This window comes from Phalacrocorax aristotelis, chromosome 16 (genome assembly GCF_949628215.1).
Source record: "Phalacrocorax aristotelis chromosome 16, bGulAri2.1, whole genome shotgun sequence".
Lineage (NCBI taxonomy): Eukaryota > Metazoa > Chordata > Aves > Suliformes > Phalacrocoracidae > Phalacrocorax > Phalacrocorax aristotelis.
In genome coordinates, this window is record NC_134291.1 from 8,511,523 (window position 1) to 8,539,497 (window position 27,975).

General features: G+C 49.4%; 1 protein-coding gene across 2 annotated transcripts; it reads right to left on the bottom strand.

Annotated features, from left to right (window-relative positions):
• Positions 1 to 2,494: 2,494 nt before the first annotated feature.
• Positions 2,495 to 27,975, bottom strand: AXIN2 (axin 2). Of its 2 annotated transcripts, none has more exons than XM_075110994.1 (11): positions 27,886 to 27,975; positions 25,806 to 26,732; positions 19,853 to 19,993; positions 14,196 to 14,298; positions 12,183 to 12,323; positions 11,479 to 11,975; positions 11,158 to 11,337; positions 10,655 to 10,873; positions 9,953 to 10,048; positions 8,583 to 8,750; positions 2,495 to 4,345 (listed from the first exon to the last, which is right to left on the bottom strand). In XM_075110994.1, the coding sequence occupies exons 2-11, from the start codon at positions 26,627 to 26,629 to the stop codon at positions 4,219 to 4,221; spliced, it is 2,496 nt and encodes an 831-aa protein (XP_074967095.1). In that variant the 5' UTR covers positions 26,630 to 26,732; positions 27,886 to 27,975; the 3' UTR covers positions 2,495 to 4,218. The 2 variants fall into 2 exon arrangements, with proteins under 2 accessions (XP_074967095.1, XP_074967094.1); XM_075110993.1 differs by having other exon boundaries at positions 11,158 to 11,340.

Sequence of the window (27,975 nt, forward strand, 5' to 3'; positions counted from 1 at the left end):
AGGGCTGGGATGCTTCTCACAGTCTGGTTTTTGCTGGGGGAAGCAAGATGCACCTTTCCAGGGTCCTTATCCCCACTCATCTCAGAGATAACTGACCCCATGGCTGCCCCCTCCCCAGCACAGCATAGCGCCGCTGCCCACCCCTTCAAGCCTTTATCTGGGACTGAGCAAGACGATTGCTCATCACCACATGCCCCCAACAAATCCCAGCTGTGAAACACTTGAGAAAGTGGGGTTTTTTCCCCCCCAAAAAAAGCCTCTAGGCAATGCATGCCCATGTTTCCCAGCCTGCTGCTCCCTCCGGGCTCTGTGGCCCAAACACTCCTGAGGACCGTTAAAGGTCCGTCACCGCATTTTAATTGTGCAGTAACCAGGGCCGGTGTTTTTGTTGGACCGTGACCCAGCCTGCAGAGCAGTCACACGGCTTTGAAGCTCGACCGGCCGCCGCTTGCCCCGTCCACGCCGCCAATTATCCATGGCATGACAGTCTAACACGAGCAGGTTTACCTACCTCCATGGGTGTTGTGGGGCTTAATGGATGTTTCCAGCATGCTTTGAAGATTAAAAAATGCTCTGTTTAGTATTAGCGTGCTTTAAGCATGTGGAGTGGTTAGGGCTCGCTCACCCTGTCCTTCCTGCAGCACTTGAGCCCTGCTTGGGTTTGCTTTTGCTATTGATGTCCCTCCTCTGGAAGGACCTAAACCAGGACATTTTGGCAGGTACCGTAACTCTGCAAGCGGCCCTGTGGGTGCTTTTCTTTCAGCATGAGTTTACATAGCTTTTGTTAAACCTTATAAACTAAAGCTAAACTAAAAGAAAAACTCTTGGGTCAAAATAAGGGTCTTGCTCCCTCCCCATCTTCTATATCATTTTAAAAAAAAAAATTGGTTGGATGTTACACTTTTTAAGCTGTAACAGTAGAACTTTCCCACGCTGCCTCTCCATTTAGCGCTGACAAGCCAGACCTGTAATCACAATCTTTATCCCAAGACAAGCTGAAAAACAAAATGTTTCTGAAATGCTGAAGGTAGGTGAACATTTTCAGAGTGTCACATATTAAGGTGGTATCTAACGAGCTCCATGTCCCACTTATAATTGAAACAGAAGAGAGTATTCACTTTTCATTCATTTTTAAAAGACTATTCAAATACCCTTTCATCTCTGCTAAACAGCCTGCCATGTATTTGAAGCCATTTTATATTTTGTTTCTACAGACATCCAAAAAAACAGAGGTGAGTATTTTGGAACATTGATAGAAAGATGCAAAGGCTTGTGAGGCACTGAATGGCTTCAAGCTGCCTCAAACACATTCATCTTCCCAAGAAGAATTAGGCACAGTGTGATTCATTTTAATAGCAGAAGAAAAATAATACTACGATGAAGTGCTAAGTTCCCAACCTTTGATGGTAGACTAAAAAAAGAGAGGGGGAAAAAAAAAACTACCTTTCTTCCCTTATGTTGTTGAAGTCTCCCTACACCCATCCGTTATGTCCAGCTTATCAATTAAGATGAACCCCATGAACTTCAGATGGTTTTTTTAAAACAAGGCACCATCCATTTAAATGTGTAAAACTGCCTGCAGCTCCCTTGAACTGCAGGATTCAGTCCTGAGCTCTGTGTACTCGGTGTGAAGTTGAGCCCTTTGATAGAAGTTTTACTGATGTTTTAAATGAAGTCTTCTCATACACAGAAAATAACCCAGATAATTTAAAACCTCATAGAAAAAATAGGGTGGAGAGAGGGGAAAAAAAATAGTCGGTGCCATTGGTCTCGTGAAAGAAAAGAGGCTGGCTTTGGTTACCAACAGGACAGACCAAAAGCAATGCCACAATTGCTTTCCCAGGGTTACTTGCTTGAGCCGGGGAAGGTCTGGGCGACAGCTGGGAGACAAATCCATCCGTGGTATGGGCAGCTTCCCTCAGGAACAAATTAAGCTCGTTCAGCTATAGAATAGGTTTTGTACCATAAATACTGGCGAGAGGGAAGGCGCACGGGTAAGAGCTCCCCGGCGTTTCTCCTGCTCAGCAGCTTCCCTCGAATCGCTCCCCAGTTCATCTTGGCTAAAGCCACCACAGTAGCCTGGACTTTACAAAGCTGGGTCTTGCTTTGGCAGGTGATGCAGGTGAGCAGTCCCAGCTCCACTGCACCTGGGTGAGGGTGTGACCACCCTCCAGTGCCTAACGATGAAGCCCTGATGTGCCGCGGCCCTGCAGGAGAGCTCCAGCACTGGGCCCACCGCACCCCTCTGAGCATCGCACCCTGGCTTCATTAGCCCACTTGCAGAGCAAGAGGAAGTCCCCGCTCCTCTGGCAGCCCGGTCTCGCCCCATCAGGTAGGCTTGCCCGTGCAGTAAGAGTACGCTAAATTTGGAGTTGAGTTACCTCAACAAGCTGTAAATGATTTAACCATTGCACTGAAGTGCAGCCCCAGCTACCACCATACATGAGAAGAAACCTTTTAAGGCATTAAGGGTGGAAAAAAAGGTCAGACAATATTAATTTGAAAAATATAAAATTTTAATAAAGGCTACATCTCTTAATTACAATAATTATTGTACCAAGTAATTTTTTTTAAATGAAACTCTTTATAATGCATAATTTACAGTATAAGTAGAACAAAATGCCATGGCAAAAGTCATGAGTACAGGACTTGTAATAAAAGGCATAAAATATATTTATACATAAACCCCTTAAACAAACAAGGGAAAGCTTGAACCCTGAATATAGGGCGACGCATGGTCTCGTAACACCATGCAGGCACAGGTACTGTACTGATTAAATTTTAAAAACACTAGAGATAGTGTATTAATATTTTCACCATACATTTTCTACAATATATACAGACTTACAGAAAGTAGCAATGGCAAACAGAATGCACAGATTAACTTAATCAACACAAAACCCAACTGTAGAAATGCAAGGTCTTTCTCAGGAAAGGGTCGCTCTGTCCCAGCGCACACGCACACACACGATGCTCTGCCAAGGGCTGCAGAGAGCCTTCGCCCACACCTCCCACGGGCTAACACGGGGTTGTGACGGTAAGGCCAAAAAAAACCCCAAACAGACAAAGAACAAAAAACCAAACCACCCAACAACCAAAAAAACCCACCCAAACCCCATCACACGACGAGTCACGTGCTCCACACCGATCTGAAAATCTGCCCCTCGTAGTTACATGTCGTTGGAGTACAAGTGGTGCTAACATTGAAGTAGAATGGCTAAAAAACAAAAAAATCAGCTATCTGTGTGGAATACATTTAATCTGGCTTTTGCAACGTGGCCTTTTGCTGTGCTAAGCATGGAAATGGGAACTGGATGGCTTCTTCTACAGCTCTCCCAGGCTCAGGGTTTTGCTCTACCTTACCTGAAAGAGGCACTGGGCACCACACGGCACCCTCACCCCTGACAGGAGCACAGCAAAATCCTCACACCACAGAAATCCATGGACGAAATAACAAGTTGCTGTTGCTATATTGCATCTAACATATTTAACGCTTAAGACCTTTATTTCAAATTAGAGCAGCATAGATTAAAATGCACCGGTCTCTAGATGAATGGGCAGGACAGTATAATTATTTTGGCTTTTATTATTATTATTATTTCTTTAGAAAAGTTTTATCTTGACTTGGAGAAATACTGGGCACAGCGTCACTTCTTCCCTCCTCCCCCTCAAAAAAAAAATTAATCATGAATGCGCTCATAGCCAAACTCCTAGATTTTAGATAGTGGGAACAATATAAAAAAATAAAATAATCCTTCTTCCCATCACCCCACCTCCCAGCCCCTCTCTTCTCCATTGTTAAAGCAGCATATCCAAAAACTGGACTTAAGGGAAAACAGACTGTTCAATAAATATCAATAAGGATTACTGTTAAGGTAAGCTATACACAGTTTCTCTTAGTCCATAGATTTCAGATCCCCAGGAAATCATATATTATGTATGGAAGTCTCTCAAACACGGTCTGCATCTCCAATAGCCAACAGTGGTCATGTTTTTAATAAATAGTTCAGGGTTTTTATCATCTCAGTACCCAACTCATGAATAATAAATGCCATTTTTTTTCCTCTAAGGCTAATTCAGCAAAGTCTTCATAGACTTAACTTTTTTTCTTCATTGGTTCAAAACTTTCCTTCAGGTTTTTTTTTTCTCCTTGTCATCACTACTGTGTGTGTCCAAAGACTTTTCTAGCTTAACTTTTCTTAAGAAACACAGATGCCATCAATCGATCCTTTCTACTTTCCCAAGAATCCTTCCTTCGTACATCGGCAGGATGGTTTCGTCTTCCCAAATCTCTTCAAACACCGCACCGCAGTCAAACTCATCGCTTGCTTTTTTGAAGTAGTATCTGTGGTAAGGAGAATTAAAACACAGTTAAAAAGCAAAAGGCAAAGCAAAGGATGCTTTGGCAGTTCTTTTAACCACAACATTTCCAATTTCTCTCCCTCCTAGGGTGCTCCTCCAGAGCCCAGCGTGGCCAGGAAAACCTCAGGGCTGCTCAGGTCCAGTGACCTGAAAGCATCCCCAGAGCTGCAGGGATGGCGATGGAACGGAGGGAGCAGGGCTGTGCATGCTCCTCAGCAGTGACAACAGCTTCTACAGTGAGTAAATGACACGTGTTGGCAGTGGATATCCTTAGCCGTAAAGAAAATTAGAAAGCACAGTGATTTCTGGTCAAATATCTTATTTAAAAAGCAAATAAATAGAATTTCAAAGCAAAGCAGTCTTAAGGTTCCACTCTCTCCCCACCTTCTTTCTTTCATGTGTTTTCTTGTTTCAAAGCTGAAGCCCAACATTAAAATTAGCAACTGTTATTAAAAGGAGAGGCTTTTTAGGCATACGGATGGATTAAAAGAAAACCATGGCAGCTTCCTGCAACGCAAAAGCTGAAACTCTGCGGTACTCCTACTGAAAAAAAAACCCCAAACCCGGGAGCCTCACATACGGAACAACCAAATGCCTAATTCACATATCCATTTTAAGTGACAGAAACTCCTGTATTTGTTTCCTGATGCTTCCTAGAGTCAGAGGCGCAGAGCAGCCCTGGCGCAGCCTGCGGGACGTGACACGGGGAGGTCAAGTAGCAGTGTCCTGCATTCCTGCTCTTTTGCTCCGGGTCGTTAGATCATGAAGCCAATGCTCCCAGAGACAAAAAGCACCCCCACCCCTCCTGTGTCAAACAGTAAGGACCCCTCTATTATCCTGAATTAGACCGTTCAGCTTCTTGATTAAAGGTTCCTTTTATCCCGTTTGGAGCTTTCTTCCTTCTAAGGCTGCTTAATTGCATATGCACAAATGAAGGGCTTCCATTCAGAGGGGTAGCATTTAGGGAGCCTGTCGGTCTGCCGCCGCACACCTCCTCGGACATGCCTGCTCCCTTGGAAAAGTGCTTTGCCATCTGATCGCCAGGGATGGAAAAACCTTCATCAGATGGATTACAAGGAAATATATATATAAAAAAAAATTAACCCCTCCCACACCCCTCCCCTGTAGTTTCCAGACAACTGGAGTTGGCAGATGTTTGTTAGGGGAAAGGGTTTTGCAATTATTATTTTTTTTAGGATGGGAAAGGAGACTAAATTAAGCTCACTTTTGCTGTTAAAACTGAGAGAGCCACGGCAGGGTCTTAGAAGTTGATTTTTTTTTTTTTTAGTGACTCTTCTATTACACATTTTAAAAATACTCAGTAACAACGGCCCACAAATCTATTTATTTTAGGGTACATTAAAATTATTTTGGTTGGTGAATAAAAGCTGGCTTTTTAGTGAAAGAGATGAAACCAGCTCCATTTAGTCAAGGTATGGTTAGGATTTATTTTTGTAAAGTCGTTCCAAGCTGACACATGTTGCGTCTTTAATGGCTCAGCAAGGAAAAACATCTTATTTAAGTCCTTCAGAGCCCGCACTCATTGAAGTCAATGGCCTAACTCCCACCAACTTTCATGCTGCAGGTCAAGGCCACAATTCCCCAGGCCAGCAGCCTTGAAACAAAACCAAAAAATCCCAAGGAAAGTTTGAATGAATTACAAAGACCTTTCTCTTCCCTTTCCCCTTCTCCGCTCCTCTCCAGATATCAGCCGCTCTTCCCAATAACTTCCTCCACAAGCCCAAGCACTGGCTGTGTTTACAAAATTTTTATTTGAGAAAACACGTTATGACCTTTTCCATAATTACAACCTTATTTCAGAGCAAAAAAGGGGGGGGGGGGGGGGGGGGAAGAAAAAGAGGAGGCAAAGCAGAAAACCCTCTTTCCCTAGAACATCTTCAAACAAGTCACTCTGCTCTTATTTGCTCAGAAATGGGCTTGCCATTGAAACATATTTTCTGTGGCAAGCTTTCCTTTTTTTTTTCTTTTTTTTTTAATTTTTGGGACATCTGGCACCAATCGAGGCAAGCAGGCCTGGCGTTACAGCTCTGTTTTGAACCGCTGCCATCTTCAGATTACCCGACACACCCTTTTTTTTTGGTGCGTGTATGTTTGTTTTTTGTTAACGCCATCAGTATTAAATCACTGCTTAATTCCTTCTTTTTCTTGGGGGGGGTGGGAGGGGGAGGAAAGCAAAGCGGCGATTTCCCGACGGCTGCCCCACGGCGGGGCCAGCCGCACGGCTCTGGCATCGCGGGAGCCCGAGGTACCCGCCTCGCAAACTGATCCAATCAATAAAGAATTTGGAGAGCGGAGCATTTCTGCATGTCTTTGTGCATTAAATGAAAGGCAACGGCTTCAAAGACATGCTTATTAAATGTGCCTTAAAAAGAAATCAATGCCAGATGTGACCAAAGCAGCCTAGTTAGTGCCTCCCCGTAACACACACGCTACTCTGGGCACTGTGGACCTCTTCCCTGAAGGTCACCCGCAGTTCCACTCAAAGTCCAGCCAAAAGTCAAAGCTTAGATCAAAATGATTCCCTGGAGGTACACACATTTGTGTAATTAGTTTCACCTTGTGTCTGTGCAAGATAAAATACTGGGCATGTACCCAAGTTCCTTTTATAAATTTCTGTATTGTCTTTACCCAGGTGTAAAGGGGTGAGATCTAAGCAAAATGTTGTTTCATCCTTGTCAGTCACTTAAAAACATTTTCTAAAGTAATTACAGTTTGACAAGGCACAAATAATTGCACCTGGAGGGGTTTTTGGGCCACAGAGGTTTTAGTAGCCTATTCCTGCACTCAGGCATCACACAAAAAAAGGTCATAGAAAACAAACAAACAAAAAACAGTGTTTTTTTCTGGGACACACACACAAAAAAAACCAGGACTACACAGCCATTGGAGCAGTGGCAGAGCAGTGGGGAGGCCAGGGGAACTGGTCTGCCACCAGGGCATGAGGCTGCATCAGCCAGAGGTGGAGGGTAGCAGGCCTGGAGAGGCTTTAGGGGCTGGAAAATGGCCCAAGAGCACAAGAAACCCAGGGCCCTCTCCTAGGGGTTGTCCAGGTTGGGTGTACTTGCAGGTTGCTGCCATCTGATGGCAGCCGGGCGGGCTGTGAAGATGGTTTTGAGGACGGATTGGCAGTATTTCAGCCCCAACCCCACTGTGCATCAGCCATCAACAGACCCCAGCGCAGCATCCCCCAGCCTGAGCGTGCCCTTAGGTGACCTACTGCTGAGCTGCATAGGTGGGCTTTCCAAAGCTAGAGACAGGCCAGTGACGGAGCACCAGCTGGAAAAGTCCTCATACCAAACCCAAATGACCATTTGGAGGTTACAGCAGAGGCTGGCAGTTACAGGACAAGCCTGCTGGCTCTTTGAAGCACCACCAAATTCAGTACAAATTCAAAACTTAAAGCTGGACCATCCCTTTCCTGCTCACCTTGCAAGAGACTTGGCCAACAGATCATCCCGCCAGCGCCCAGATCCACTGGGAAAGAGGCAAAAATAGCCAATGCAAAGCTATTGCCACGGCAGCTAGAAGAGCAGGGGAAGCAGCAAACTGGTTAAACTGGGAGCTGAGCCCTGGAAACCAGCGAGGCAGGGTTTGTTGGTGTTCCTGAGGAGGAACTTGGTATCACTGGGCGAGCTCTCCCTGCAGGGCAGAGGAGTTTCTTCCCTAACAAAAAGCGCGCTGGATGCACCTCAGCTACACAGCCACGCAGCTACAACATCCCAGTCTTTCGCTGACCACATTTACGGCCACACCATTGCAAAAAAAACCAATTAAAAATGAAACAAAAAATTAACTGAGTAGGCAAAGCAGGAGGCCAGCACCAAGATGAATGCTGACCCTAGTTTGGAATGCAAACCCTACCGCTCCATGCCTTTGCCACAAGGCCAACCCAGCTCTTCCTGGTATTCAAGCTTTTTGGACAAGGGTGGGAGCACGAAGCCGGCCAGCCGTCATCCTTATGCAACTGGGGGAGGAGGCTGGGGAGGCAGATGGAGAGGAGGTGGCCCCACAGCCAAGCTGCAGCTCAGGGTCTCTTTCTCCACCTCCAAGTTGCTCTTGGATTGAGTGGGAAAATAATAAGATCTACAGCCTCTGAAAAGCAACGTAAATGTGTCATTGTGAGTAGACCTGAAAAATATCTGCTGATTCTTTTGCCTTACTAGAATATACTAAAGAACAAACAAATCACAGATTCTTACCTGTAATTACCCTTTTTGCTCAGCTGTTCTTTAAAGTGCCCAAGTGTCAGGCTCTGGGCCTTTAACATCCTCCTGTAGGGAATTTCTTCTCCGCAAAAAAAATAGGTGACAACCAACTCACTCGACTGAGAGGTGTGAACAACTGGCAGTTTCTTTGGCTCTTTGTGACTGAAAAACAGAAAACACACACAAACCCCTCTATTTTTCCATTTGAGAACAAGCCATTTCACCGCACTCAATCCAGCAGTGTTTCTGCCACACGTAACACCGGTCAGAAATAACCTGGGTGTGACCCGAAAAGTCAGATATTCCTGTACCCGCCGTGAATTTGTCATGCTGCATTTGCGCAGCCCTTCGCTGGGCGCCCACACCAGCTCCTGTTTGCTGTGACGGTGGGAATCGCGCCACCGCAAGGCACCCAGCCACAGGCGGCAGAGACCTCGTACCATTTTATGGATGGAGGTTAGATGCTTGCTGGAAGCGTGAGAGCAGGACCGCAGGCCAGGTGAGCGTGCGTAGGGCTCACCATGGGCTAACCTCTACAGCGAGCCCCAGTATTGTACACCCCTGATTCTAAAAGGCTCGTTTCATCTGCCTTCATGCAAAGCACCTGCCAAGTTTTCTTCTCGTGCACAAAAACCACCTGCAACCACCAACAGCTAACAAAGCAAAACCACCACCAGATTCTTCACCTGAAGTACACAGGTAACCTTATTTTTCCCAGTGAGGATAAAATTAACTGGATCTTGCCATTTGCACTCAGAAACCCTTCTTAAAGAATAATTAAAACAATATTACCCAGCAAAATGGCAATGCTCTAGTGAATACCACGCAGACAAATCTACAACTGCTTGTGAGTCAATGTACACTTGGCATGTCAAAAGGTCACAAAGTGTTAGTCCGCAGTAATTTAGTCTTCCTAATTTGTTCTAAGTCTTTGTAGAGTGGCTTCAGAAAAAAAGCTGCTAGCAAAGACAGCTGGTGGACTTAAGGTCAACCAATTAAAAATGAAAGGCTCTAGTCAGGTGGCTCAGTCTGGACTTCAAACATTACTCATTGCTTAAGATGAAGAGGGTAAGAAAGAAAACTTTAATTATTTAGGCCATTTTAGACCTCTCTGTAGCAGATTTCTTGTTAAAAGAACCATCCTGTAATTAGACTAATCCAATCTTTGTCCACTTTACAGGAATGCAAGTTAAAAAGAGCCGGAGACAAGATTTGAAAATGTTTTGTTCTTTAAGAAGAATGTTTGAAAGACAAAATTTCAGACATAAGAATTTCCTCTCTTTTCAAAATGCCATCCATTTAATGAAAATATAATTATTATATATCTATATTTCCCAATCCTTTTACGCGCGTGCAATACTCACTCTTCTGTCGTTAGACTTGCATTGCAGAAAGGGGTGTTACCCCCCTGAACGGCAGCGGAGTGGTTTCGATCCCTCTGCTGATTTGAGGTTGAACATCTGAAGTGGAGAGGGGGAGGGCAAGTGGGGAAGAAGGAAAAAAGAAAAAAAAAGAGAAAAAAACCCACTTTTAAAAAAAAATTGTTGAAATACAATCTTCTTAATTGAAGTCTCCTGTGGGTTGTTAAGTTCGCTCTTTGTATCAACCCTCACATGTTGTAAACAATCAAAGGAAAAATTAAAAATGCTGTGGGCTAATTTATCCTCCCATACTCAAATGAACGATAACCAGTCCAATTCTCCACTTGGTATGTAGCTGGAGTCCGTCCCAGAGGAAAAATGGGCAAATTACAGCCATCAAAAGAGTGGAAGTAATAGTCTAGGACTCAAACTATTTGCGCCGGGGTAGGGTGGGGTTGGAATAAGGAGGCTCATCCTTGGGGCTCGGCCAAGCCGTGCCGTCACGTGTCCCCACGGTCCCGGCCCCACGGCTGACCCTCTACCTACATGGGGCAGACACCGTCCGCGTTCACCCACAGCCTTGCCCGCCACCAGCCCAAGCTTTGGCTGAAGATGAGCACAACCAGCACCAAGCAAACCTCTCCTACCCCTGCTGCTCCCAAAACCCCACCGCGGGACCAGGACCATCCCTCCAACGGCCGTTACCGTTGCTTCTGCGGCTTGGAGACCTCGGCGAGGCGGCGGCACGCTTCCTCCAGCTGCGCCAGGGTGTTGGGTGGGGTGAGCGGCGGCATGGCAGGGTCCTGGACGAAGGGGTGGGCGGGCTGCACCCCGCGCGGGTGGCTGCCGGTCCCCCACGGGTGGTGGCGGCCGGGGGCCCCCTTGGCGAAGTCGGAGCTGTAGGCCTTCTTTGTGCTTTGTGTGCTTGGGGAGGGGAAGAAGTCGGGTTAGAAAAGCTGGAAAATATGACTTTAATAGCAGCTCCTATTCTGCTCGCTCCCTCTCAAAAGTCTGTCATAACATGAAAGGAGGTTTATTGCCAAAAACATGACATTTTTGTGGTTTTTCTGGTTCTGCGGAACAGCTTTTATATTAAACCGGAGGAGCAAAGAGTCTCATTTGTTTTTAGCGATTGTAAAAATAGACAGCCCATGTAATATATAAATATTTACCGGGAGTGATATTGCTGTAGACAGCTGCATATTTACCTATGGGGTTTGTGCTTATTTTGTCTCTCGCTCTCCAGCATCCACTGCCAGACGTTCTGCGCCCGGTCCGCCTCGCCCCCTGGTAGCTGCACCCCGCCGGGGCCGGGCAGCCCCCCGTCACCAGCCGGCAGGGCGACGCTCTCCGCTCCTCTGCCCGGCCTCTTCGGCAGCGTCCCCGTCCTGCTGATGGCGAGAAGGGGACACGAGCCGCCTGTTAGCCCCCTGCGCTGCCGCGGGGCTGTCCCCGTCAGCCCCATCACAGAGGGATGATGGGGTGATGGTTTGGGGTGGGGGCGATGGAGAGAGATGCTCATGACTTACCCGAAGGGCTCCAGTGGAGGGAGAGGAGGGTCCATGCTTTTCGGGTGGCCCTTGCACTTGGGGTAGCAGTAGTAGTCGCTGCCCGCTGGGCAGCAGCACTGCACCCGCTGAGCCGCCTCCGCTTCGATCTGCTCCTTCGTCTTGGGCACGGTGTGGTGGTGGATGTAGTGGTGGTGGACGTGCTTGGTGGTCTGCTTGGTGATGAATCCCTTACCCACCAAGGCGCACGCTGCCGGAGAGGCCATGCCAGGCTGCAGCTTGCCTGTCAGCAGGCGGTCAGGGGAGCGGGTGCGGGGACTGTGCCGGCCCATGCCGGGCGACTGGCAGCCGGGGGTCTTCAGCACGCGAGAGAGATGCTCGTCCAGGATGGCCTGGGGGTCCTCCTCGTAGCTGCCGGTGGGCAGGAGTGAGAGCGGGTGCTGCGGATGCTGGGGGTTCACCATCTCCCGACTGCTCTGCAGGCTGGTGGGGAGCTCCGAGCCCTCCTTCTCCTCGTCCTGCCAGCCAAACGATAGCAAGGAATGAATGCAAGAGGACAGGGAGCCAACGAAGCATGTGCTGGGATGTCACCCACGCAGCCTCGCGAACTGCAGTGTGATCGAAACACCTTCCTCCCCCAGGCAGGATACGGCCCTCTCCCACCCCCCCAAGCCGTGCGTCACGCAGCAAGCTCTGCCCGGCCCCAGGAGGGTTAATCCTCCTACCTCCTTGATTTGCTGCAGCCTCTCCTCCAGACTGTCCATGGTTTCCTGCTCCTGCTTCAGCTTCTCCAGTCGGGAAATGAGCTCCGCGGCGAAGGCAGCTGGCTCCACCGGGGTCATCTCCTTGGGAAGACGGTGGGTCCTCTACAAGGAGCGGGGACAGAAGGCACAAGGCATGTTTAGCGGGCGGCGCGGGCGCTTAGCCGGAGCGGCATCGCCAGCCCCGCTACGCTTGTTGTGTCTCCATGTTTGGATGAAAAGACGACCGCAACTAGGCATGGTCTGCTCTGGATTTTTATGAGCTAGTGCTGTGGCCTCATGGAGTGACATCCTCCCCACCAGCGTTTGCCTTCGGCAGGAGCAGTTGGTCGCACTCTGAGGAACCCCGCTTGTTCTCTCTGTAGTACAACCAGCCCATCAGTAGCTACTCTGAAGTAGAAAATCTTCAAAGACTGTTGTCAAACATCAAAAAAAAAAAAAAAAACAAAAAACAAAAAACCTCTGAGGTGGGAGGGAGAGACTTTAACTCAAGGAATAAAGTGAGTATAAACAGAAAGGAGTTGGAAATTAAAAAAAATAAGATGGGGGAGAAAAAGGGAAAGGAGAAAAAAAAAGAAAAAGAAAAAAAAAAGAAGTCAAACGGTTGCAGATCAGAGAAGTGCTGGTAATTTATTTCCTGGCTACACACTGGGCACCTTTGAGGTAGTGTTGTCTCAACAGTGTCCTAGATCTCTTCCCCCCCCCCCATCTCTTTGTACAGAAAATGAAGAAAGCTGCTGCAGGCTAGCGGTGCTACACTGCTGAGCTTGGCTGCCTCAAGCAGATCTATCAAGGGAAAAAGGGAACATCTCCAAATCAAGTGCAGAATATAAAAAGGCAAAACGTGAATTTCTGCCAAAAGAAGCAAACATGGCAGGAAAAGGGAAGGAAAAAAAAAAGAAAAAGAAACCACCCACCCGACTCTGCCCTCTCTCCTGCCACCCCCACGCACCCCACTCCTCAGCCCCACTCTCCCTCTCTCTCCCTCTCCCCCCCCCCCAAAAGCAGAAAGCTGAACTGCCAACTCTTTCACATACTACCCACCAGATGAGGTGGGGCCTCTCTCCGGCAACCACTTAGCTCCAGAAATGATGTGAGGGTAGAAAAAGGCCACTCTGCTGGAAATTGTCACTCTTACACAAGCTGGCTCTATTCAGTCCCTGATCAAAGCACTGCCTTACAGAGAAAGTCGATTTGCACGCCCTGGGACAAAATAATCTAATTTACAAGCTCAGGCTATAGAACTTACTTTAGGGAGGAAGGGGGGAAAAAAATACCAAAAAGAAAAACCACATAAACCACCACCCCCCCTCCAAGAAATATCATCTATTATTTCTTGCTGCTTAAGACAGCAGAAAGAGGAACTTCAGCATATTAATCTCAAGACAAGATAGGTTTTTACTTGTCTGTGTAAACAGTTTATTCACTGTAGGAATCAGGAGTCTGCAAGTCAACTGAATTAGCAACTCAGCGAGTTAATTTTCAAGAGCACGGCGACGCCGTGAATCGGATCCCCTCAAAGCAAGGCACTTATGTGCTGCGAATGTCTCTTTTGGGAGATCCTGCTTCCTGCCAGCTTACAGATGGTGTGCTTTCGAAGGCCACCGGTGATGCGCGTGAGGCCATGCCCCAGTCTGCTCAGCACTGGCGGAGGTGTCGCGGTGGTGGCCAGAGCCAAGGCTCTCACTAGACCCAACTGGGGCATCTCTGCTTGGCTTTAGACCCAGAGGACAAATTCAGTGCCACTGAGAAGCCTTAGTTAGCATCTGGTTTTCAGGGAAGGACCAAAATGTGACTGTACACATGCAGGTTTTCACAAGGATGCTGAGGACACATGGCTCCTGCCATCTCTTCTCTGGCATCACGTAGGGATGGAAACACTCTCCTCCCCTGCCCACTTCCCTCCACGTGTGCCTGTTCCCAGACCCAGCTCTTCCCACGGCGAACCCAGACCCTGCAGCTCCCACCTGAACTTACCGGAAAATGAGGTAGAGAAACTTGACCGTTGGCCTTGACACTCCGATGCATTTCCCGCTGGAGCTGCTTCTTGCTCCCGATCCTGTACGGGGGGATCCCATCTCTGTACACGGAAGAGAGGTCACCGTCAGTCGGGGCTCTCCCCATGCTCTAACCTTCTCTAACTTCTCCTTCACCTCTGAAACCTCCCAGGCACGCCACAGGCCCGTGTTCCCAGAGGTGCTGAGCCCTCTGGACGTCACCTGAAGCTTCAAACATCTGGCGGCTTGGGAAGTGTTGGTGTCACCATCTACATGGATGTGCAGTAATTAAGCCAAAGCTGAAAAGCAAGCTGAAGGCAACTCTGCACAGGAAGACGCCCAAAGATCCCACCACCTTCACTTCTGAGGCATCTTACAGAAAGGCCGTTCCAATGCTAGGTTTCTGCTTCTGCCTTTTGTTGTTGTTGTTGTTGCTTTTTCACCACCAAATTGTGCTCTCTAAGACCACAACTTTCCTCAAACTCTGAAACACCCTATGGAGCGTTGGCACAGTGACGGATGATGCGAAGCCGGATGGCCACGAAAAGGCTGCTCCCTGTCTCCTGCCCTACTGAAGACGTGGGATGATTCTCCTGCCCTGAGGCTGGCAGGCCCAGGCAGGCCACCGCGAGGCATGAGCAAAGCCAGAGAGCAAATACCCTCTGGGCACAACATTGCTCCCCTCGGCCACGCCAGCTCACGGCCAGGGAGCCATGCGAAGAGATCGGGTGAGGAGCACTGGTGGGAATAGCTCCCCGCACAGCCCGCTTGAGGCAACTTGGGGTGTTTTCATCCAGCCACACAAAAAATTACCTCAGTTAGGATTAAAGGGCCTTCTACAGACATTGGGGACAGCCGGAAGAGCATGCCTGCAGATCCCGAATGTCTAATTCCACCCCTTCCCTCAGACTGGCTGAATAACCTTGATCTCCAGTCCCATCCCTTTCACCCACCTGCCCCCACACCTGACTCATCTCCTGAGCAGAGAAAACAGCTCCTGCCCAAGGAGGAGCGGCGGCGGCCGAGCAGGCAGCGACAGCCCCGTGCTGCTGCCAGAGGAGCCAACATGGTATGGCATCCCTGCGTGCCACCTCCCGCGGCAGAGGTGGGCACACATCGACGTGGTTTGGGCACGCAGCTGGAGACAAGGAGCAAGGGAATGCCTTCCCGGAGACACCAGGTCCCTTCTCTTGAGGAGGGCATTAGATGCCATCGCTCCACGCTCAAGGTTCGAAGCACGCTATTGCAGGCCTTTGTGAAGATCTTGGCCAAAGCACTCAGTTGCCATTAAATTGTTTTAATGAGCAAGATTAAGCTGCAAAGCCCCAAGTGAAAGATCAGAACAATTTCATCTTAAAAAACTTGGAAAAATCTTTATAATAAAAGAGAGCACACTGGAACCGCAGAGAAAGTCCCTGATGCCACAAGATGCACATCAGCCTCCTCTAGAAACGGTCCACGAACACACGTTACATTACAGCTGAAAAGAGCTAATTGTCCTAATGTCCCCATTGCACACTATGGGGCTCAGGAGTGCTCTCTGGGGAAGCAGCCCAGCACACACCGGCCATCACAGCCATCCATGGCCACCAACTGCAGCCGCTGCTGGCCATCAAGCGTTTCTGCTCCACAAACCCATGAGGCAACAGGGCTTGGGGCATGTAATATGCCTGTAGCTTTGGGGCATGAAGGGGGACAAACAAATCTAAGGTGAAAACCAAATCACCCGTACCTTCAGAGAAGCATTTGTTAACTGAGGCTTACTGAGATAAGGGTCTCTTAGGGAAGGCCTTCAATATAGGGAATAACCAGTAAAATAGGTATTTTAAAGGTAAGTAAAAGTGCCAGCATGAGCACGTTACATGCATGCATACATACAGGACTAATCCCGTTAACATATTCAATGAGAGAGGAGGTGTCATCTACAAATGGCAACCCAAGAGGCCAGACGGGGAAGAGCAGGGAAGCAGCTGAAGGTCTGTGCCTTCAACACAAGGCATCCGAGGGCACAACCAAGGGACAATGAGGAGCCCTGCAGCCCTCCTGCACTCCCCACCTCCCTCCAGGTCTGCAAGCGCGAGGTGCCATCCCCAACCCCTCTGCTCCGGCCACCGAGCTGGAGGCACATCTCCTTGTGGGGTGTCCCCATGCTCCCAGCTCCAGGGGACCTTCTCTGCCCAAAGAGACAGTCCTGGAACAGGCTATGGAGCAGAAGCAGGGACTCACGCTGTTCCCAGGCAGGGTGGCTTAGAACTGAGCAGGAAAAGCAACACTGACCCAACAACATGGCTTCTCACTTTATTTAAGATTTGCCCTCGTTCAGGTCAGTATGAAGGCTGCTCCTTCCCTCTGAAACTCCATTTGCACCGGACAGCCCCACACCAAACCTCCTGCTCCCTGCCTCTACAGCCATGCCTTGCCAGAAGAGTTTTACAACTTGTAACAACGTGCAGAATTTTAAAAAGATTTAAAAAAAAAAAAAAAAACCTAACAAAAAAACCCCACCAAAACCAAAAAGATAATTCACTGGGATGGGAAGGCTGAGGAACAGCTCGGGAAAGTAAGCCTGGGGAATGAGGAGGGACTTTTACAGCGACTTTGATGAGGGCTGTCTAAACTAGGCCTTACATATAAAATGGGGAAAGAGGACGCCAGGGTTGAAGGGGTGACCAGCGGGTGATCCCTGACTGCAGGAGGGACAGATGGATGGAGCTGGAGCTCGGCTCAGTACAGCAAGAGATACAGGGGGCGGGGGATACTGAAGCAGACCCCCCAGACCAGGAGAAAGTGCCTTTGAAATGAAAAGGCTGAGCTTGGCCAGAGGTTCTAGGGCAGGACAAGGGTTAAGCCCAGCTCTCCAGGTGCCACCTCTCCCCTTGCTCCAGCAGCAAACATTTGCACTCACTTTCTTGGCTACTAAAAGCTGCGAGCTGAAGAGCTACAGAGTTTAGGCACTAAATAGTAGAGTTTAATTATAAACATTTCGGCTAACCAGGCTGGGGCTAAGCCAATCTGTTTCTGGGGGAAACACTAGTTTGAAGTCTTCTACCCAGTCAGCTGCCATTTAAGCTGAGCCAATTATCTTAGCCTTTTGACTCAGATGTGCCTGACCTAACCTGAATGTAGTTTTACTGCTGCTTTGAAATATCAGACACATGCGCATATGCATTCACTCCCATCTTCATTTGGCAACGGCTCTGAAACAAGCCTCTGATCTTGCCAACATCAAAAGCCTGGTTTGTAAGATAAGGTAATATTTGAAGTTTGCTCAGCAGCATTCCCCTGTGTCCAAAGTAAATCCATAAATAAGATATAAGCAAATAAAAAAAAAAAATCCCCTTTCCTCTCCCCCCCAATCAAGAAATGGAAATATAAATTTGCATGATCCTTTGTGGCTATTACAAAATATATATGGACAGACTGATCCCTGGCATCCACAATAAAAAATAAGGCAGATTGTGCATTATTCGGAGACCTTTCCTAATTCCAGTACAGTTCAGATTTAGATTTATTTTTAAAAAAAGTAACTTTACTGCTATGTCTGACAGACTTTTCCAGAACAAGTTTTTCCTCTTCAGTTGATACCAATATAAGCCAAAAGAACTGATTTGCATTCGCACTGATGAAACAGAATAAACCCAGGTCCTCTGTCAAAGGGGACTAAAACCTCGCAGACAGAAGAGCACCTGGGCTCAGCCTGTGAAAGCACAGTGGGTTTGTGCCCCGAACACCCATACAGCGTCTTCGGCAACCAGCAGAGCCAGGTGCCAGGAGAGGCTGCGAATCCCACACGTCTTACTGCAATCTTGGCAGCAACCCATTGCCCCTGCAAAGGAAGTTTTACATCAGCCTTAACTTTAAGCCCAGCCTCCAAAACTGCCAATTTACCTCTCCCACTTCCAAAAACACCCAACATCCCGGCGTGCCTGCCTGCTCTGGGCCCGACGGGAGCGTGGCTCTGGGGATGCCCGGGGGACCGGTTCTGCAGCAGGAAATATTCCTCCAACCTCCGCTGTCCTGCTCCCGCCCCAGCCCTCCCCGCCGCCCCCCAACCTGGAGCTGCGGGCAGTTTAATCAGCCAAGCTTCCCCAAACTCTCACAGCCTGCGCAGGCTATTGTTACGGCAGGAAAAAACAGGCAGGCTCCTTTCACGCGCTGCTTTATGGGGAGCTCCTATTCACTTGTTCAAGCAAATTTCAAAGCGGGCTGCTGCCCTCTCATCCCCGCTAAGCTCCCCTGGACTAACAATGGGCTGAAAGCGATTCAGTTAAGCCTTTCATCCACCATGCACTTTATTTCTCACTCAGTGCTCTCATCTGTATAAGGCCTACAATTGGCATTGCTGTGAAGAGAGGGTATAATCCTAGCCCTGTGAATCCCAAGTGACCCTACACTGGTCCAGAAATGACTAACCCAATGAATGCTCTGTTGACACATGATCACATACAACCAGAGCCAGTAAGAAGAAATAAAGAAGTCACCCTATGATTCAGCTCTTTTATTTAATGCCAATATTGTTCAATAAGGGAATCTGGTGGGACAACAAACTATTTTTTTCCATAATATCAGTTCAAAATACACATGTGCATTAAAAAAAAAAGCTTCTGTTTACACATCAAGGATTTTTGGTAAATCCTGTTTTCTGTTGTGCATCACCACACAGCACTGTTGACTTTAAAAACCCAGCATGCAAACCCCTCCGAGGAGTACGCAGTAATCACTGGACACATCTGACAGAGAGACCAGACAAGTTTCACCTATGAGATGAAGACCAAGAATGCAGCACTCTGTTTACAAGTGGGCAGGTGTACTTAAGCGAAGATCATGAAGCGCAACTGGCAACATCTGCCTTCTCCCCAGTTGAAGAAAACAGTCCTTAGGAGCACTGAGCCTCTCCTACTGTCTCCTCTACCCCCAAACACAAAAGCACCACTTCTCTCCTGCTGGGGAAAGCAAACTTGAGGAAGAACGGTCAAACAACTTGCTCCCAGTTGCACACTTCTCAGCAGAGTCAGGAGGAAAAGACAGATCCTGCAATTCCTGGGCTCAGCCACAGCATCATCTCTCATCCCTATGCTCCTGAAACACCCAGACCTGATCCATGCAGCTCCATTCAAATGGCTCTTTGAAGACTGCCCCAGCCACACTAGACGAGCAGCTATTTGCCCCTTCAGGTCACTTGCCCTATTAATGTACGTTCTGACATTAATGATGAACCTTAATTACAGAAAGTACTTCCTACAGGAAGTAATCTCCTCCTCTTTGATGACTGATAACTAGTTAAGGAAGCCTGGCCTTAAGACAAAGGCGCAGTGAGATATGCTGCTTGGGTTAGTCAGGCAGCACGATTAGCATAGGGGAAAACATGTTTGCTCAGCTGCAGTTGCAAAATGGCAATAGAGGGATTCATTATTTCACACCATCCAATACCTCCGGCGACTGCATGAAGAGCGAGGCTACCATGCCCTGCTACCTCTCGGTTTGGGGCCACACCTCAGTTTTGGCAGTCCCTAGTCAACGGCGAGCAAAAGCAGGGTGATGACCCTGGACCATTCCCGTAAGCCTCCATGGTGCATCGGCGCAGTTGATTCACAGATGACACATGCCAAAAGGACCCGGCCAACACAAGATACTCACACGCTGCTGTCCGTCATTGACATGGAGTCGTCCGTCAGGGCATCACTAGAGATTTCACTATCGTTCGCGCTGGTTGCTGGGGCAAAAACATAGCCAGAATTCACATGGTATGGGTTAATGGGATCGTTCCTCTTGAAGGACCTAGGGACAAGAAAAACAGGAATCTAGTTACCAGTCAGTCTTGGGCTAGAGAAAAACATCATTTCCATGGTAGCACTCTCCACCTCTTCAGAAGCAACTAACCATCCATTGCTCAGACCAGCAGCAACACACTCTGTCTAAACTCACTCAAAGTCCAACATTAAAGATGTTACTTTTAGCACTGGAAGTGCGCTTTAGAAAATCACAGGAAGCACCTCTACGTACCGATACCTTCAAAAACTTAGACATTAAAGGTTGATGCGGCACCGCTGAGGTTAGCAGTTTTGCTGTTGGCATCAGCACGCAAAAAGATCAAGAAGTTCATAGCTGAAGTCCCACTGAAAGCCATTGAGGCACCAGCTGATGCTTAAGTCTACTCTGAAGACAGGATTTAGGGCCCCTTTGGGAATTAAAGTTACAGTATTTGCGTCACCTGAAACAAGAGAACTGCCTAAAATGACTGGAGCGGGACCACCATGTGTCAGAGGGAGGCACGGACGGGGCTGAAATCTGCTGTCTCATGGTTGGCCTCCCAAAGATGGGTGCCATCTTCCTGGCACTACAAAAACGTGAAATAAAAAGTTTTTAGGAGAACCTACCACTTGTTCAACTTGTGGTTTTGTGCACAGAACTGGGTGGGGAAGAGGAGGGTAGGGGATGTGTGGACAGGAGCCGCAGGTTGCATTAATGAGCATGTGGGTTACTGATACCAACACCTCTGGCTTTGCTTGGAGAAGCAATCCCAAAGCCCAGCCTGGATGGTTGAGCAGAGTACCCAGGAGCAGTCACGTGAAAAATTCGTGGGCTGTGACAGAGCGTGGGGTGGTCACCGTGGCAGGGTAACCGTGCAGGGCGGGGGGACCTGGGCGTCCCTCTCCACTACCTCCCACTACTCCAACTTCCCAGCCAGGATCAATATACATATCTTCAGCAGGCGATAAGGGGATTATGCAGGGAGGTTTGAAAGCTGCATGTTAAGGTGCACATTTTGTTCCTCTTCCAGGGAAAGATGGGGTTGTTAAGCTTCTGCCTTTGTATATCAAAGCAAAAGGCCTTGTCATCTGATAAGGACTGCTGATTTTAATAATTAGGGCCACTTACTCAGGACTTGGGGGCCTAAGGAATGTGGCAGCAGGCTCGGCAGGTTTTTTTTTTAATGGGCTTTCCACCTCCCTGCCCCCACAGGGGTTGGAGGGGACCAGCTGGGTTTAAGTGAGCAGCAATGTCCTCCCACCGCCCCCTCTCCATCCCTCAAACAACCAGGCACCCCACAGCCCCGCCGCCCCGCATTCCTGCTCCGCCAGCACCAAAAACAGGAGCCTCCACAAAGGCTTAAGTTTAAAAAGAAAAAAAAAAAAGGGGGGGGTGGTGGTGGAAGGAGGGGGAAGCATGGTGGGGAAGATAGGCCTCTCTGGTATGAGAGGCGCGGGGCTGGCTGCAGGCAGGTATTCAGCCCAGCCGGGGCTGCATTCCTTTCCGAAGGAGGCCAAGGCATTTCTGATAGGGAGATCAAGATGTTAAAAAACATATAGCTGGGAAGAAGAAGAAAAAAAATAAGATAGCAAGGAATGCCACAGGAAAGAAGTTAAATCTTCAAAGATAAATTAATTCCACATGTGGGTGAAAGCAAAGTTATCCTACTACTACTACAAAGAAAGTTCCTCTAAAAAGCATGTAGTCTTCCACTGATTCAGGGGGATGTACAGCCCAAGCGACCCTTCCTAGGCCCTTGGTGGGCTTTTGGGTTGCCCACATAAGGGTCGACTATTATAACTATTTGAAGCCATCTCAGGTCTTGAGATCAGGAGGATCCAAGGATCACGAGGCTCAGGACCACCACCTTGCTGGGAGGTGTCTGTGTCATCCCTGGATGCATCCCGGGGGCCTGACTTGCCCTATTCCAGCAGACGGGATTGCTGGAGAGGCTGGGGTGGGGGCGGAGGCAGCGGGTACGTATGAATAAGGCACAGGGAGAGGAGGTGTGTCCACACACAGTGTTTGGAAAGATATAATTAGAGAAAGTGGCCTGAACTAACTCATCTTCCCATCAGTACTGGACCGCAGCACCAATTCACCTACCAACACCTCATGGACAAAAAAAATTCCCCAAAGTTTACATATTTTTAAAGTTCGCCCCACTGAAATCCCCACATCCTTTAAGAAAACCAATGGGGGCTGTTTTGCTACATTTAAATTTTTTTGTTTTAATTTGACCACCTTACTACAGTAATTGCACCCAGATGCATCATGTTGCCTGCGAGGGTTTTAAATTCCAGTGGAAAGCGGTGGTCTCCTGCTGCAGATGCTGCACACACTAACACACACCCCAGCTCCAAACTCAATATGCAAAGTGTTTTCAGCTGTCAGGTAGCAGTTGCTCTGGAGCTTCAAGGAGAATGTCTGATGTTTCTCAGCCTATTCTTATCTTGATGTGATGACACACAGCATGTAACTCTCTATATGCTATGTTAGGCAATGGGCACATCAGAGGTATTATAACACCACAAGAATTTCAGGGGCTCTTGGTTGTATCCCCGTTATGAAGGTGCAGTTTCAGAGTGTGGGGTTTTTAGTGGCAAACACTGCTTCTTAGAAATAAAAGCACTCCAGCAGTTCAAACCACAGATTTATACAGAGAGAGAAGAAAATCTACAAGGAGCATTCTGATGCTAAACTGATTCTCATTAAGTATTTTCTTGGGACAAACATCACTGGGCAATCATGGGTTTAAAAACAAAAAAGGAAAAAACCACGCATGCACAAACCTGAAAAAAAAGTATATTTTAACAAAACTATGTTAATCACAGCTTCCATGCTCTAATTGTAGAACACTGCTTCAAGCATAGCTTTACAATGGCATCATTTACTTTGATAATTGAAGCCAAACTTGGTTCCAATAACTTCACACACACGGAGCTCCACCGGCGGGTCCTTTCAAAGGCCAGGAAGCGCTGGGAGCCGGCAGAAGGCCATCTGCAAGCCCCAGCCTTCTCAAAGCAAGGCCAGTCCCACTGATGTTAGAGCTTAATGGGAGGCAGATGAGTCCACCTTGGACTGAACAAAACCACGTTACACGGCGGCACTGCAAAGGAAGAAGCACTCTCTGTGTACACAAACTCATGCATGATAAATTTAGAAGCACGTATAAATAATAGCTGGAATTCCTGGAGCATGGGGCCAGGTCCAGCACAGCATGGGGAGGCCAGTTTTAACCACACCACAACCTAGAGGGGAGGGGAGTCGCTTTGAAGGACAAGAGGGAGGTTCTACATTTAAAATATTCCCTGTATTAAGGCTCCAAATATACAACCAGCAGTTTGCATGCGTGCGCCTGCTTTGCAGTCAGGTGCAAACACCGTGTTTTGACTTGACTTCTCCTGTTCCTGTCCATCACTGATCCTGGGGCCAAAGTCTTTCAACTTGTATGGTTTCTGTGGTATCCCGTTTGCCATGTTTTTGGCCTCGACTCCATGCCCTGGGATTTCCAGGTGATCTCCCATCCAAATACCAGGCTGGCCCGAGATTGCTCTGCTCCCACCATGAGGTGTGCTGAGCCCAGCTCCCAGATTTTGGTGGTATAATCACATTGAAACGCACCCAAGCAAATGGCAAGAGCCTGCACAGCGCTTCCAAACCATAACGCACTGAGCAGAGATTCTTTAATTCCATCACACACACAAGGAGGGAGGTGTGGTTTGGCCACTCACCAGGAAAGACTTTCTGCAAGCTTCAGCTCCAATACTAAATGCAATCCTAAACGCTGAGTGATGAGAGATAACCCATCCATATGCTCATCAGCTTCTAGCACATGCACGCACAAGTGGCTTCACAAAGGGATAGCTCAGGGAGGAACTGAGAAGCACCTCAGCTTGCCTTCCCTCTCTTTGCATTGAGATGTCTTGGCCCCATGGAGAGCAAAAGCTCCTGGAAATTCAGCACAAGGTGATCAAAGCAAAATGCACTACCTAATGTCCTAGGAGGGTAGATCTGACACGCAAGGAGCCAGTTGCATTAATCGGGGGGGGGGGGGGGGGGGAAAGGAAGGAAAAAAACCCAGCACTAATCAGGCAAGCAGCCACCGTTCTGCGAGAGCTCTCCTGGACAAGGCACATGTGGGTTTTTAGCAGGGCCTGCAGCTCTGGTAGAACATTACAGCCAAGCCCTTCCAGCGCTGAATACCAACAAAGGCTGAGAGATAAAAGCATCAAACATCCCCCCTCCTGGAAAGCAAGCGAAGGGCAGCAGTTCAAACCAAGTTCTAGAGAACAGCAGATGCTCAGACAGTAACATTCAGGCAGGAGATGAGGATCCCAAAACCCAAGTCCTCCACAGACCAGCTGCCAGCGACTGCCCCCCCCATGCAAGCCCCCCAGCAGGAGAGGTCCAGAGGCCACAGCAGGATGAAGCACATCCCTCCTGCCTGTACCCACACCCAGCAGCCCTCAGCACCCCTCTGCTGGCAGGGAGGGCCTCCACAAGAGGGAGAGCACCAAAGAGGCCCCTGGCTCCCCAGCACCCTCAGGCAAGAGGACCCTCCCAGCTCCCGATGGCTCAGCACCGGGAAGCCCGGCACAGCTGGAAGCTCTCCACAGGGCAGGAGAGGAGGACACGCTCCAGCAAAGCCTCCCCAGGAGAAGCCTGATGCCCTTTGATGTCCATGAATCACAGACGCACTCTCAAAATTCCTGTAAACGAGATGTCAAACACTCACCGTACCAAACCCCAACCTCCTGGGCCAGCAGAGGAGAGTGCACATCTGCCAGCAAAGCCCTCTCCTCTCAGCCCTGATTCAACAATCCACATTTATGGCAAGGGTGGGGAGAGGAAAGAATACATTTTCAGAGGATTATACAACTCATCATTTGCTCATCAGAGTCTCTTTCCCATCCCCCCGTCACTTCGAGATGGCTCTTACTTTCTTCACCCTCACACAGCTGTGCCATCAACATTTCCAACAAAAGAGAAGGACTCGCACCGCAGACGCACCCCAAGACAAGGGCACGAGACGACCCTGCCACCACGCAACACTCCCTGCATCCTCCTGAGCTGCCATTAGACACACCACGTTTTAATGAGTTTAACTTTGAGCACACGGCCAACAGGAGAGCACCAAAGATCTACTATTGCTCTGTACCTGGAGTGTCTCTATTACCTTAAGTACTCAATTTTAAGTATCCTCCTTCCTGTACACATTGGCTCAACGCCACCCTAAACGGCTTTGACACAGCACCAACACCCAACAGGGTGGGAGAGGCTGTAGATCACACATACACATGGTCAAAATAAAAGCAGATTTTGTGCAAGTTGCAGGGTTTGATGTAATAAGTGTATACATTTCCTCCTCCACGACCGCACAATTGCTTCCCACATAACCAACATAGTTAAACACTGGTTGATGGTGGACTTGGGGAACTAGTAGGTTACATTATTCATGCGTCTATATGATCCACTGTACTACTGCTCTTAATAGGTTTGAAAGTTGAACCAGTAATTAACGTATGTCCGGAGGACATAGTTGCTATGAAGTTTTTGATCTATAAGAGAACTGAAAGAGCCAATAGGGCTTTAGAGCACAGTATCTTGTTTTCCTCTGTACAGAGGGGGGAAAAAAAACCAGCCAAAGCCAGCCAACACCCCCCAAATTCCAGCGTTTGGAGGTGCGGGGAAGCAGCCGTGCTCCCAGCCCCACGGGAAGCCCAGCCTCCCCTCGACTCCCTGCTACCTCCCCAGCACGCCACCCCAGCAGCCCTCCGAAAGGCGCTCTCAAAGTCCTTAAAGTAAAACAAAGCACAATTTCCAGGGGTTCCCTTACCTGTATCCGTTCTCGATCGTTTCCGTAGCTCTGACATTCGCTGTAACCCTCAACGTCTTGCTGGATAGTCCAACGACCGAAGGCAAGATTTTGTTTTTAAAGTCTGCACAGCTCCATTCCTCTTCTTCATTCAAGGTTGGGAGATAGCCACAGACAACTTTTAAGCTCCCCAGTCCATTGCTGTTCATGTAAGCAGGATTCTCTCCTCCACTCCTTACATATTCGAGGTATATATCAGAAGTTAAAAACATCTGGTAAGCATTTTCCTCCATCACAGTCTGAATCTCAGTCTGTGCCTGATCAAACATGATAGAATCTATCTGCTGCTTCTTGATGCTATCCCTTATGTAGGTCTTGGTAGCAGGCTTGAGCTGCTTGGAGACGATGCTGTTGTTCTCGATGTACCTTTTGTATATAGCTTTGGCTACTCTTAAAGTTTTGGTATCCTTAAGGTCCATCTGCCTGAAGCCATTGCAGGCAAACCAGAAGTCTAAGGTATCCACACATTTTTCCCTTTCCAGGAAGGTCCGAAAAAGATAGGCACCATCTTGATCTCCCAACAAGGAATGCAAGGATTTGGTCCATCTGGCCAGAGGGGAGTCTGGAGATGCGCTGCCTTCAGGCTCCCCGAGCCCGTTCTCATTCCTCCGTGGGGCAGGAGGCACCGGCATGGCCTTGAAGCTTTGGCTTTTGGGGAGAAACGAGCTGGCGAGTTGCGGGCATGGTGCTTCTCCTTCCTCCCCCGGGACAGGGGGCCGGGGGGCGTCTTCCCTGAAGCTGCTGCTGGGGTCTGGGAGGTGGGTGAGGACCACAGCGCTGCTCATGGCTCCTGGAGATGGGGAGAGGGGCTCCCAGTTCCTCCAGGAGTTGCCTGTGCCTCTGCCTTCCTCTGCCTGGAGTCAGCAGGGGATCCTCTGAGCCTCCTCTCTGCAAAGTGAAAAAAAAAAGCGGGGGGGGAGAAAAAAGGAGTATTGATCTAATCAAAACCAGATCCTTCCAACATCAAAGACAGAAAGTAAACAGGCTTTTCAACTCTTCACATTCAAAAAGAAAAAAAAAAAAAGGAAAGAAAGAAAGGGGGAGCGAGAGAAAGGCAGGGCAGAGGGAGCGCGGCTCTATCGCCAGCCCGATCGCGACTATCAGACCCGCTCCGCTGAACTCCCGGCGCACTTTTAGCGGGGCCGGAGCGGGGGGGCCGGACGGGGGGGCACACGGCTTGGCCCCCCCCGGCAGCCCTCGGCAGCACAGGGCGTCCCTGCCCCGGCATCTGGTTTCCATTTGCCTCCCCCCCCCCCCGCTCCCTCCCCTCGCCCTCCTCCTGCGCGCACGTTGCGCGCCCCAGCAGCCCCGCGCAGGCGGGGGCGACGGGTCCCCCGGTGCGTCCCCCCCACGGGGGGCACCCCCGCGGGAGCGGGGCTTTTTGGGGCGCTCCACTGCGGAAAGCAGATGCTGGAGCAAGGACCCCCCCCTCCCCCCCCCAAAAAAATATATATTCGCGGGGGGTATTTAGGCGCGGCGGCCGTACCTGGGCGCAGCGGGGCGTCCCGGGCCCCCCGCCGCCCCCCCGGGGCCGGGAGCCATCACACCCGGCCCCGGGAAGAGGGAAATATATAGAAAGGAGCAGCGGGGGGGGGGGGGGGGTCGGGGAGGGGGGTCGGCAGCCCCCCGGCGGCGCCGGCCCTAGCCGCCCGGGCTCCCCGGCGCTGGACCGGCGTGCGGAATCAGCATCATAATAATAAAAACCTGTTCCAGAAATGGCGACGGGCTGGGAGGAGAGAGGTCGGAGCCGGAGCTTGGGGCGGGGGTGGGTGGAAGGAAAGAGGGGGGAGAAAGTCCGGACCGACTTGGATCCTCCGAGCCCGGTGCAACAGCCGACCCCGGCCGCGCCGCGCCGCGCCGCCCGCGGAGGCACCGCGCCCGCGCAGCGCCGGCACCGCGAGGCGCGCGCACCGGTGAGGAGGAAATGAATTAAAAAATTTTGTTGAAAAAATTAAAAAAAAAAAAAAAAAAAAAGAAAAAGTATTGAAAAAGCAACCGGCCGCCGGGAGCGCGGCCCGCTGCCCCCGAAGTTGCCACTCACCGCGGAGCCGGAGCTCGCTGCGCGCCCGCGGCTCCGCCGCTCTCCGCCGCCGGCAGCGCGCAGGCTGGCCCCGCTCCCCCCGCGCCCCTC